This window comes from Sinohyriopsis cumingii, chromosome 1 (genome assembly GCF_028554795.1).
Source record: "Sinohyriopsis cumingii isolate HCF-2022 chromosome 1, ASM2855479v2, whole genome shotgun sequence".
NCBI classification, from domain to species: domain Eukaryota; kingdom Metazoa; phylum Mollusca; class Bivalvia; order Unionida; family Unionidae; genus Sinohyriopsis; species Sinohyriopsis cumingii.
Genome location: NC_142961.1, coordinates 19,924,865 through 19,937,269, shown reverse-complemented (window position 1 = coordinate 19,937,269; position 12,405 = coordinate 19,924,865). Strand labels below are relative to the sequence as shown.

At 34.3% G+C, this 12,405-nt stretch overlaps 1 protein-coding gene across 9 annotated transcripts in view; it reads left to right on the top strand.

Annotated features, from left to right (window-relative positions):
* LOC149806518 (uncharacterized) overlaps window positions 1-12,405 on the top strand; it is a 128,546-nt gene that overhangs the window by 20,091 nt on the left and 96,050 nt on the right. For all 9 annotated transcript variants that reach the window (XR_016420316.1, XR_016420314.1, XR_016420323.1 and 6 more), the window contains exon 3: window positions 11,404-11,506. Coding sequence is in view for 2 of the 9 variants with exons in the window: in XM_089954130.1 (XP_089810256.1) it covers window positions 11,404-11,506 (103 nt within the window). In the remaining 7 variants the exon portion in view is untranslated. The remainder of the gene's footprint in view (window positions 1-11,403; window positions 11,507-12,405) is intronic.

Below are 12,405 nucleotides of genomic sequence, written 5' to 3'. Positions count from 1 at the left end.
GTCAGATTCATTGCCTAGTTTTCAGTGAGACTTGTCATCAAAAGCAGTACATACATTTAATGAACAGACACTCATAGTTCTACAGACAAAAAGACCGCTCTGGTGCCCTGGTGGTTAGAGCATCTGCATTGAAGAGATAGGTCGTGGGTTTGAACCCTGGCCGAGTCATAAAAAGACTTACAAAAATGGTACTTACAGCTGCCTTACTAGGCGCTCAGCATTAAGAGGTTAGTGTTAGGACTGGTCGGCCTGGTTGTTGTTGTTGTAGGGTTTAATGCCATTTTTCAGCACATGATAGGCTATACATGGTGGCCAGTATTAATGGTGGTGGAAGAACTCAGGAAAACACCGGAAAGAACCACTGACCCACGAGAAGCTACTGGCAAGCTTTCTCACATGCCCACATTGGCTGAATCCAAGACTTGAACCCACACAGACAGAGGTGAGATGGCAGTGATCCTTTACAGAGAGCGTTTTAGACCACTCGGCCACTCTGGGCCCCGGTCGGCCTGGTGTCAGGATAATGTGACTGGGGGGACATCATGCTACATGTCTGTGGCATGATGCCTCAGTGGTAGACATCACTATAAACTGCCACACTGCAGACATCGTAGCGATATGACTGAAAAATTGTTAAAGCTACATTAAAATCCTAATCACACACACACAAACAAAAAGAAACAAAAAGGCAAGAAATGCAACCAGAGTTTTTATTTGTTAAACAACATTGAACATTATCATGCAAGTAAGTGTTCTTTATTTGCAAGCAAGGATATATTGCTGCCTGGTTTACCTACCTGTCTATGGTACTTGCTGGGCTTTCAATAAATCATAATGATAACGATAATAATTTTCCAGACATGATTTGGGAAGAAATTGATAATTGTCATGCACATATTATGCTGACAAGTGGAAAGTAACTATTTTTATTGTCTTTTCTCACCAAATAGTGACTGAGTTTTTTTAATCTTTCTTTCTTTGTTAAGGATTTTTTTTCACTTCAGAAAAATTAGAGTTTCTGGCAAGGTCAAGCAACTTGTACTTTTTCATCGACTTTAACCCCTTCTGGATAGGACTTGAAACAAAGTTCTCAACATGAGATAACATTGTAAATGCTTTCTTAAATGATTGTAATTAAAATCTTTCCAAGGTATATTGAAAACTCTGAAACAAAGTCAGTTTAAATTTTAAAGACACTTTTTAGTCCCCAAAGTAGGGAATTCTTCATAGACCTGATGATAATATTCTACGGTCCTCCCTGGTATCCCTCGAACTTGCATCAGATCACCTCTGCATTATATGCCATCTTGATGTATCAGTCCCTAACCTTCCACCTTTATTTGCTACTTAGAAAAACCTCCGTATGATAAATAGAACCAAACTAATGCATGGCATCCAAGCAAACCTAACAACTTGCTTACCTACTACAGCAGAACAACTCGATAACTGCCTGCGTTCATTGCTTGACAAACATCCCTCAGCAACCAAGCACAAGTATCAATTCAAAAGTGTTCTCCATGGTATAGCAGTCTTAGGGACCAGTTTCGTACTGCTAAAAGAGATGGCCGTAAAGCTGAGAGGCTTTGGCTTTCCACCAGACTCGCTATTTATAAGCAAATCTATGAAGCCGCTAAGAAGAACATCACAAATATAGTCCATGCAGCGAAATCAGCCCACTACAGTACTAAAATCATGGAAAGTTCCAGCTGCAAAGAGCTCTTCGAGATTACTAACAAGCTAATGTCAAGGAACAAATGTACACTACTTCCAACTACCTTCTCCACAGTCGACCTTCTGGACCTGTTTGCAAATTTCTTGCATGACAAAGTACAAACCATTAGAGATAAGCTTGACAACACAATTTCAGTTGACTCATCATCACCGTACATTTACAATACAGAATTTCAGCGGCAACCATTAGCATCAATTGAAGCTGTTTCTATTTATTTAGTATGTATAATCATGATGAAGAGTGCACCAAAGTCATGTGAACGTAATCCGATTCCAACATCACTGCTGCTTGAGTGCTTGGATCCAGTATTGCCTGCACTAATTGATGTTATTAATACCTCTCTCTCATCAGGGGAATTCCCATCATTTTTCAGAACTGCCATTGTAAAGCCTCTGCTGAAGAAACTAACACTCAACCGTAACGATTTAAAGAACTACTGCCCAGTTTCTAATCTCCCGTTCATAATTTTTTTATAGAAAAAAGTTGTTCTATCCCAACATGTATCTCATCTGAATTCAAAGTCTTTTTAGCAATGTACAGTCTGCATATCACCCTTGCCACAGTACTGAAACTACTCTTCTGAAAGTAGTTAATGACATTCTCTCTACTTTGAATAGCAGAAAGATTACAGTCTTACCCTCCATGATTTGTCTGCAGCATTTGACACAACAGATCATGATATATTACTTCACTGTCTCCAGCATGTATTTGGCATTCATGACACAGCCTTACTGTGGTTCAAGTCCTACTGGGTCAACAGGACACAAATTGTGTCTGCAAATAGAATACACTCCAGCCCATTTGATCTATGTTGTGGTGTACCACAGGGGTGTGTTCTTGGACCTGTTCTCTTCATACTATAACACTCAGCCATTCTCAAGTGTGATAGATCATCGTCCAGTGTCTTACCAATTGTACACTGATAACACCCAAATATACAAATCTATCCACCCAACTGAAGTTCATGCTACCATCCAAGGTGTAGAGAGGTGCATTTCTGATGTAAAATCATGGATGACATGTAACAAGCTGCAGATGAATGATGATAAAACTGAGGCCATTCTGATCACAACACAACGATTTTCTCATTCACATCCTTTACCTCAAACAATAAATATCAGCAACACCAAAATTAAATTCACACAATCAGTACAAAACCTAGGTGTTACTCTGGACAGTACTCGCATATTGCACCAACATGTCATGATCATATGCATGGCTAGATACCTTGAACTGAGACGCATCAGCTCAATTCGCAAATATCTTTCAGTTGATGCCACTAAAACACTTGTATGTTCATTAGTATTTTCAAGACTGGACTATTGTAACTCATTCTGTCTGGTTTGTCTCAATATCTGTACCAGAAACTTCAAAAAGTTCAAAACACAGCTGATCGGATCATTCTTAGAGTAATATGATCAGAGCACACCTCCCCGCTGCTCTGTACCCTACACTGGCTATCCATTTGATCCAGAATCAAACACAAAATTTGTTCTCTATGTTACGTTTTGCTGACGGACTCCAGTCCAACATACCTATCTGACCTCACCCATGTGTACACACCAGCAAGATACTTATGCTCCTCTTCTGACAATCGTATACTCATTATTCCCACTATGAAAACAAAGTCATATGGACAACGTTCTTTGGTATACCAGGGCCCAGCAACGTGGAATGAATTGCCCACTGAACTTAGACACAAAGACATGGTGATCCCATTCAAGAGTGCTCTTAAAACTCACCTATTTCGACTGCAAGAACAAACTGAAAGACCTAATAATGTTTCCTGCCTTAAATATTTTCAGAATGTTTGTTTTCTAATTTCATGGTGTTTGGTTTTTGTAATCATGTCATTATATGTTTTTTTTATGTTTTAGGTGTTGTCTAATGTTGTAAAGTGCTTAGAGCTTCTAAAGATTAGGTGCTATACAAAGTCCTCATTTTTATTATTATTATTATTATTATTGGTATTGTTATTGTTATTACTGTGGGGAAATGGGGCATGTGACACAGGTATGCCATCATGGCAAACAGATTGAATGCTTCAGATGTCATCAATTTGGACACAAACAAAGACTTTGTCAATCAATGTATTTTACATATGAGGAAGCTGGCAAAGAGGAGAATGCCAGTACTTCATCTACAAAAAATCTAAATGTACCCAGTGATCTTGACTCTAACTATTCAATGGATACTATTGTAAATGCAAACATTAACAGATATTCAGGGTCTGTATGTGACTTTGAAGATGCTAATGTATATGAACATTTAAATATAGAAATATCATGTCATATTGATAAAAGTACTATGGAGACAATCTCAGTGAGTACCCCATTACATGATGACATATATATAATCAATATGAAATTAAATACAAAAAGTTTTAACATAGGTCACTTAAATGTACAAGGTATAGTGGGAAAAAAATGACCAGATTAAGTTATTGTTGTCTTCCAAGGAAAAGAATATACATGCTTTAGGACTCACTGAAACCAAATTAAATGCTAAACACAATGATGATCTATTTCACTGTCAATGCTAGAATAAACCATTATGCAGGGACAGAGAGACAGCAGGGGGAGGTCTTGTTGTAATACATCAGGGAAGATGTAAATGTAGAAAGGCGACTTGACTAGGAGTCACATGAAATTGAGAATATCTGGGTGGAAATTTCTCAAAACAATGCAAAATTATTCCTGGTTGTTTTCATTTATAGACCACCTTCCTCCAAAGCAATTTGAAATGATAACTTTTTGAAACAAATGGAAAATGTTCTAGCACAGGAGAAAGAAACATATATACTCAGTGATATAAATAAGGACCTTCTCAATACTCAAATAAGGAACAGCTGGATGGAATTTATTGAATCATTAGGCATAGTCCAGCTGGTAAATGAGCCCACAATGGTAACAGAAAAATCAAGCACTCTTATTGATCACATTTATACCAATCTACCAGACAATGTGGCTTGTGTTAATGTACTGAATGTTGGTCGTTAATTTCTCAATGACTATATAAAGTTCCTTTGAATATGATCCAAAATTTGGATGACATAGATGAAGCTATGAGGGTGTGGACTGACTTATTTATGGATGTAGTCTCAAAGCATGCACCACTTAAAGTACATCGAGTAAAGAATGAAATCCAACCTAATTAGCTTACTACTGAAATCTTAGACACTATGAAAACATGAGACCAATTCAATGCTGTGGGAAACCATGCACAATATAAAGTATAGAGAAATAAAATAACAAGTATGATTAAAAAAGCAGGGATGGTCCTGGCTTTTAAAAAGCTGTCGCCAAAAAAATCGCCAACCTCAATATTTTGTCGCCAATTTTCAAAAAGTGTCGCCAGAACAAGTAGTGTACATTTTTTCAAGTGTTAATTTAGTCTGTTAATGTAACAGGCAATGAAAATTACAAAAGATGGGTTGGTTAATACTCTAATTACAACAAGCATTAACAAAATGTTACAAAGTGTTACATGAAGATACGTCGCGATTTTAGGGCTGCCCACTTGTTGAACGCAGTTTCAAAGTCTAATTTTTCACATCTGTACATGCTGATTCTTATTAAATTCTCGAGAGATGAGATGCAGAGTTTATTTCTGATGTCAGTTTTTATGAGGTTCATCTTACTGAATCCACATTCACAGTCTAAAGTGCTGACAGGTGACACCATTAGTCTCTCAGCAGCCCCCCCCCCCCCCAATGGCTAACTTCACAAAGCTTGTAGTGAATTGCTTCCTAAATCCCAAGAATGATCACTGAATGCTGTATAAATTTTCTCAACAAACAAAATAGGATCTCCATTCCCACGAATGAAACGTACATGAGTCAACACTTGGCAATATTGTACCGTATATATAAGCATAAATTCACACCCTATTTAGGTATTCTTTCACTCCTGTATTTTGAGAAATAAATAATTATTATTAATTATGCAAAACTGTTTTCTTTTTAGCTATTTTTTGTTGCGGAGTTTAAGTCTCTGCAGCCGTAACACGGGATTGATGGCAAAAGGAAAAGATCAATGAGTAAAATGCTGCACTGGCGACAGATATAATTGTGATTGAGATTTTTTCCATTTGCTTTGTATATATACGCAGTAGTCGGTACTTCAAAGGTTATCAGTTTTCTATGAAGGTTCAACAAAACTATTGTATTGGTATATGTAAAAAAAACAAAAAAAAAACAGAAGGATTAGTCATTCAATTAATTGTATCTGTTCTATTCGCGTCTTCAGAAGTCGGTCAGTTGTAGGTATAGTGCGGTAGCATGAATGACTGTATCACAGCATACAGTACTCGGCCCAGATGTCAGCATAAGCAGATTATGATGTAACAATGCACTGTAAAGATGGGGTTGTCAATAAGAACAAAGGATCGTTTGTTTAACAGATTGATTCCAATGCATTACTTAGTCAAGTTTGTGGCTTCCTTTCGTTCTGGCTTTAAATTTATTCAGTCCAAATCCATGATTGTATGTACAAATTAAATAACCAAAAAGTCTGTCGCCAAAAAAATCGCCAGATGGGATATTTTTGTCGCCAATAAGGAAAAAAATCGCAATTTGCGACATTGGCGAAGCCCAGGACGATCCCTGAAAAAGCTAAAAATAACTTACTATCAATCATTGCGTGAAACAAAAATGTGACACAAACTCCATTTGGAAAGTCTTCAATGAACTTATTGCAGGAACACACAAAGATCAGACAAATAAAATTCACTCACTTCTGGGAAATGACACCATAGTTGCTGATGACACTGACATTGCAAATGTTTTCAATGATTTTTTCACCAACATTACCACAAAGTTAAAAGAACACGTGATAGAAAAAAACTTTAATGAACTGAAAAAGTTCTGCAGCAGCAAAATCTCTAAGCAGGTATATTTTTCTGTCCCATCAGTATCAAAAAACTTTGTTAAAAAATGTCTCCGTGAACTTGATACCAAGAAAGCTACGGATTAGTCCCTGACTCATTAAATCTTCTGCCTCTGCTATTTTAGATAGCATAAAATTCATAATCAATTTAGTATTGAACCTCATTTGTCCCCAAGATATGGAAAACTGCAGAAGTAACTCCTATTAACAAATCTGGCTCTAAGGATGATGTTGATAACTACTGGCCAATCTTAATACCACCAAACTTGTCAAAATTGATTGAAAAACATGTCCAAGACTCATTCATGTCATATTTAACGAAACACTTGCTGTTACACCCTTATCAATCAGGCTTTAGACAGAAACATTCATGTGAGACTGCCTTGATCTCCGTAACTGATAAATGCAGATGATGTAACATTGTCAAACACCCAAAACACAAAGCATGAACTCAAAATTTCTTTACAGAATGCATAAACAAACTGGAAAACTGGTGCACATGCAATGGCATGGTGGTAATTACTGGTAAAACTAAAATATTACTTATTTCAACATGCAGAAAAGGACAAATCTTGATAGTGAGGAACTGTGACATGGCTGGATAAAAATTTGCAAATGGTCTGTCATGATAGACTACTTGGTGTTCTGGTAGATAACAACCTATCATGGACTAAACACATCAAACATATCAGTAAAAATGTCAATTTAAGTTTATGGCTTCTCAGTAGGATAAGACATTTTCTCCCTGAAAGGCACAGAAAACTAATTTATAACAGTTAGATACAACCCTATTTAGACTATGTAATAAAGTATAGGGTACCTAATTCAAATGATAAAAACATAGCAAAGCTGGCACATCTTCAAAAAAGAGTATTTGGGCTAATGCCAGTCCAGAAAGAAAGCAAGGAAAATTTAGCTGGTAAGTTGAAAATATTACCTATTAAAGACCAAATCCATTTGAGAAAGCAAAATCACTGTACAGGATATCCAATAATAGCGCTCCTGAATATTTACAATCATTATTCCAGTATAGGCTACCTGGCAATACTCCCCACCTGTGATCCATATCTACCAAACAGCATAAAATTCCCAAGCCAAATATGGAATTATTCAAAAAAAGTTTACAGTACTGTGGAACATTGCTCTGGAATAGAATTCCAGTTGAGATTAGAAATGCCCACTCTTTTTACTTCTTCCAAAACCAGTATATCAGGTGGACTCAGAGATGCAGCTAAAATAAATAAATTCCTTTGCATAAGGGCCTCAAGGTAGATTAGATCTTAGCTAATTGTGTTACCCTCTTTAAATAAGGTCATTATTATTATTATTATTATTATTATTATTATTAACTGAGTGAAATCATTAAAGGTGAAAATTGGGAGGGATAATTTAAGTAGGTTGACATGGGACTTTTTAAAAATATGTACATCTCTTACAAATACAATAATCTTGCTGAGTAAAATAAAAAATACTTACAAATTAGAATATTGTACAACAATTCCTACATTTTAATAGATTTCCCATTTTTGACAATATTGGGAATCTGCCTCAAGAGCTGGAAGGAATTATAAGATAGTAAGAGAGTACTAACTGGAAGGAATTATAAGATAGTAAGAGAGTACTAGCTGGAAGGAATTATAAAATAGTAAGAGAGTACTAGCTGGAAGGAATTATAAGATAGTAAGAGAGTACTAGCTTATTTAATTCTGCATGTTCCTTTTGAAATGGTCATGTATTATTTTTCCATCAATTGAAATGGTCATGTGTTATTTTTCCATAAATTGAAATGGTCGTGTATTATTTTTCCATGAATTGAAATGGTCATGTATTATTTTTCTGTGAATTGAAATGGTTTCAGATAAATAACAATTATTGTTTAAAGAACAGTACTTGTCTACAAATGTATGAATTGTAAAATATGCCAGTATTCATGAAAAGACTATGGGTTCCCTGTATTACGGTCAACTTCACATGATCTCTTGAAACATCAAAAACCCTGTACTGAATCACTGAGATGTATTTTTAAACCTTCTGGAACAAGGATGTAGAACTTTTTTGCCCACTTGATGAGACACATATGTTGAATGTTTAAAAAATATATCAGATATTTAAAATTTGAGGTCATTATTTTTTGTAAAATTCCCTTTTTTTAATTGGCAGTTTTATCTGATTGTATTGTATTTCTCAGTATGTTAAAGATGGTCGATATTTTCAGAGTAATGTAAGGGTATAACACTTAATTATTACTTTGTTTAATAGTGTTAAATTTTTTAGCTGATTTTGTTTGTAAGGTACATGCATATAGATTATTAGAAAGTAGTTGTGGGTCTTAAAGAAGATAAGATACATTTGTATTCTAATTGAGGTACCCTCATTAAAAAAAGCTTTATTATTATTATTATTATTATTATTATTATTATTATATACTGTACAAGCTGCAACAATAGTTTTTCTGTGTTGATACTTCATGGAGATGAATTGTATTGGAGTTTCATGAATACATGATGTAGTAGGATAATTTTTTAATGATAAACCCAGCCTTTGCAACATTTTGGCAAATTTTGCAGCAAGTCATACCCTCAGTCTTTAACAATTTTTCAAGGCACTCCCACTTCCTTACCCCGTGCAGAGCTTATCAATGAGCACTGTTGTACGCACTTGACCTGTTTTATTTAAACCGTAGATATCATTTGTTTTAATTAAATTCAATAAAATATAGTCATTATGTACTTAAAAATCTAATTTTAGTCAAAAATTCTGTGTAGTACTGAATTAACTACATAGAAATTGTTATCTTTTTTTGTTGGAAAACATTTTGCACCATAGCAATTAATGGAATATTTCTGGATTGTTTTAATTCTAATGTTTTCCATAATTTTAGGTTCATGTGGTTAATATTGTACAAATAATGTCTTTTGATGGGGCTAATATTGTATCAGTATTGTCTTTTGATGGGGTTAATATTGTATTAGTATTGACTTTTGATGGGGTTAATATTGTATTAGTATTGACTTTTGATGGGGTTAATATTGTATTAGTATTGACTTTTGATGGGGTTAATATTATATTAGTATTGACTTTTGATGGGGTTAATATTGTATTAGTATTGACTTTTGATGGGGTTAATATTGTATTAGTATTGACTTTTGATGGGGTTAATATTATATTAGTATTGACTTTTGATGGGGTTAATATTGTATTAGTATTGACTTTTGATGGGGTTAATATTATATTAGTATTGGCTTTTGATGGGGTTAATATTATATTAGTATTGACTTTTGATGGGGTTAATATTGTATTAGTATTGACTTTTGATGGGGTTAATATTATATTAGTATTGTCTTTTGATGGGGTTAATATTGTATTAGTATTGACTTTTGATGGGGTTAATATTATATTAGTATTGACTTTTGATGGGGTTAATATTGTATTAGTATTGACTTTTGATGGGGTTAATATTGTATTAGTATTGACTTTTGATGGGGTTAATATTATATTAGTATTGACTTTTGATGGGGTTAATATTGTATTAGTATTGACTTTTGATGGGGTTAATATTGTATTAGTATTGACTTTTGATGGGGTTAATATTATATTAGTATTGACTTTTGATGGGGTTAATATTGTATTAGTATTGACTTTTGATGGGGTTAATATTGTATTAGTATTGACTTTTGATGGGGTTAATATTATATTAGTACTGGCTTTTGATTGGGTTGCTGAATCCTTGTACTGGTATTACCAGTAACCATAATGAAAAGTCAGTAATTATTCTGTTATATGACTTTTAAGGTCAGTAATTATTTTGTTATTATATGGATTTTATGGTCAGTAATTATTATATTTTATGACGTTAATGTCCTGGTCTTAGTTTGCTGTATAGTAGGATTGGGAAAACACTGTGATGTTTGAACTGTACGTGTTTAGAATCAAATGCTCAGCTAACTCGAAGGCTTTTTAGTTTGTTATAGAAATTAACATCTGAATATATGAAATGAATATGAAATATAAAGTTGAAGTATCAAAAGCACATGTTCTAAAACAATTTGACTCTTACCCAGCAGTTATTTTCTCACAGTTGTTTATTGAAAGCAGATGAAAGAAGAGAGAGGCAGATGGATAGACATGTCAGTGAGTGCAGATTTTGATTAGAAAACCTGGTATCTGTCTTTTATTTCATTCTACAGGGTGCTGTTCAGCTGTTAATCCTAAAATCAAAAGTTATTGTAATTCACTCTACTAGACCATCATATTTTAGTAACCTTGACAATGCTCTAAAACACTCAAGGTCAGTTCTAGGACTGAAAATTTACTGTGGAACTGCTCCCTTCCATTTGAATAAAAGGATCTATTTTCTGAATGCTGGTCTGATATAATGAAGCGATAAAGGCACAGTTTGAAAATATGATACAATATTTATGTGCATTTGCTTGATTTTTCAGTGTGATTGCTTAGAAATTAGCATGAGCCCTTCAGTATTGCACTAAGATAGACACTCAACACCTGGATTAACATTAACGAAAAGAGCAGTTGTATATGTAAGCAACTTCTGGTGTCAGCTAGTTTAAATGGCCAACACAGTGATGTTCTGGTTTAGTCATTTAGTGGTAACTGTGACGATTAATTTTAAAGGGATTATTTTCTATGGAAATTTTGTCATAATGCTTTGCCAAATTTATGTAAATTTTGCCAAAAGAGAATTTTTTTGCAAATTGTGAATTTGGTAAGTATATTAAAAGCTCTGTATATATCAGATGCAACAGTAACTACCTTTTTGTATTTCAGCCCAAGAAAGTTCAAATTCGGGCAAGGTAGAAGAAGTTGAAGAAGAGACATACGATGATGTGGCTAATGTAGTACGAAGCCAGAGAAATACTGTCTCCTACATGTAAGTTCAAGGTACCATAGACATAGCCCCCCCCATTATATTTTGCAAGACTTTGTTTAAGGTAGTCTTCCTTTTAAAAGTTAATACTTACTCGTAAAGTCAGTATTAACTTGTAAAGTCAGTACTTGTGAAGCCAGTACTTACTTGAAACATCAGTACTTGTTTGTAACATCTGTACTTGTAAAGTTAATACTTACTTGTAAAGTCAGTACTTGTAAAGACAGTACTTTTAAAGTCAGTACCTGTAAAATCAGTGCTTACTTTTTAAGCCAGTACTTGCTTGTAAAGTCAATACTTGTAATGTAAGTTCTTGTAAAGTCAGCACTTTTAAAGTCAGTACTTACTTGTAAAATACGTACTTGTAAAGTGAGCACTTTTAAAGTCAGTACTTGTAAAGGACATACTTGTAGAGTCCATACCTACTGTGCATGATGAAATAGCATGGTCTTTACATCATGATGAAATAGCATGGTCTTTACATCATGATGAAATAGCATGGTCTTTACATCATGATGAAATGGCATAGTCTTTACATCATGATGAAATAGCATGGTCTTTACATCATGATGAAATAGCATGGTCTTTACATTATGATGAAATAGCATGGTCTTTACATCATGATGAAATGGCATGGTCTTTACATCATGATGAAATGGCATGGTCTTTACATCATGATGAAATAGCATGGTCTTTACATCATGATGAAATAGCATGGTCTTTACATTATGATGTGATCAATATGACATTATTTTTTACTGAGGTGTATCATGGTGCTTCAAATTTGAAGTGGTTGGTTGAAAAATGATGTAATGATGACTTCTCTCTAATGATAATTAAAAAATATTGTAGTGTTTGCATTGGTATTCATGTGAACTTGAAGTAAAATATTGTATTGTTGG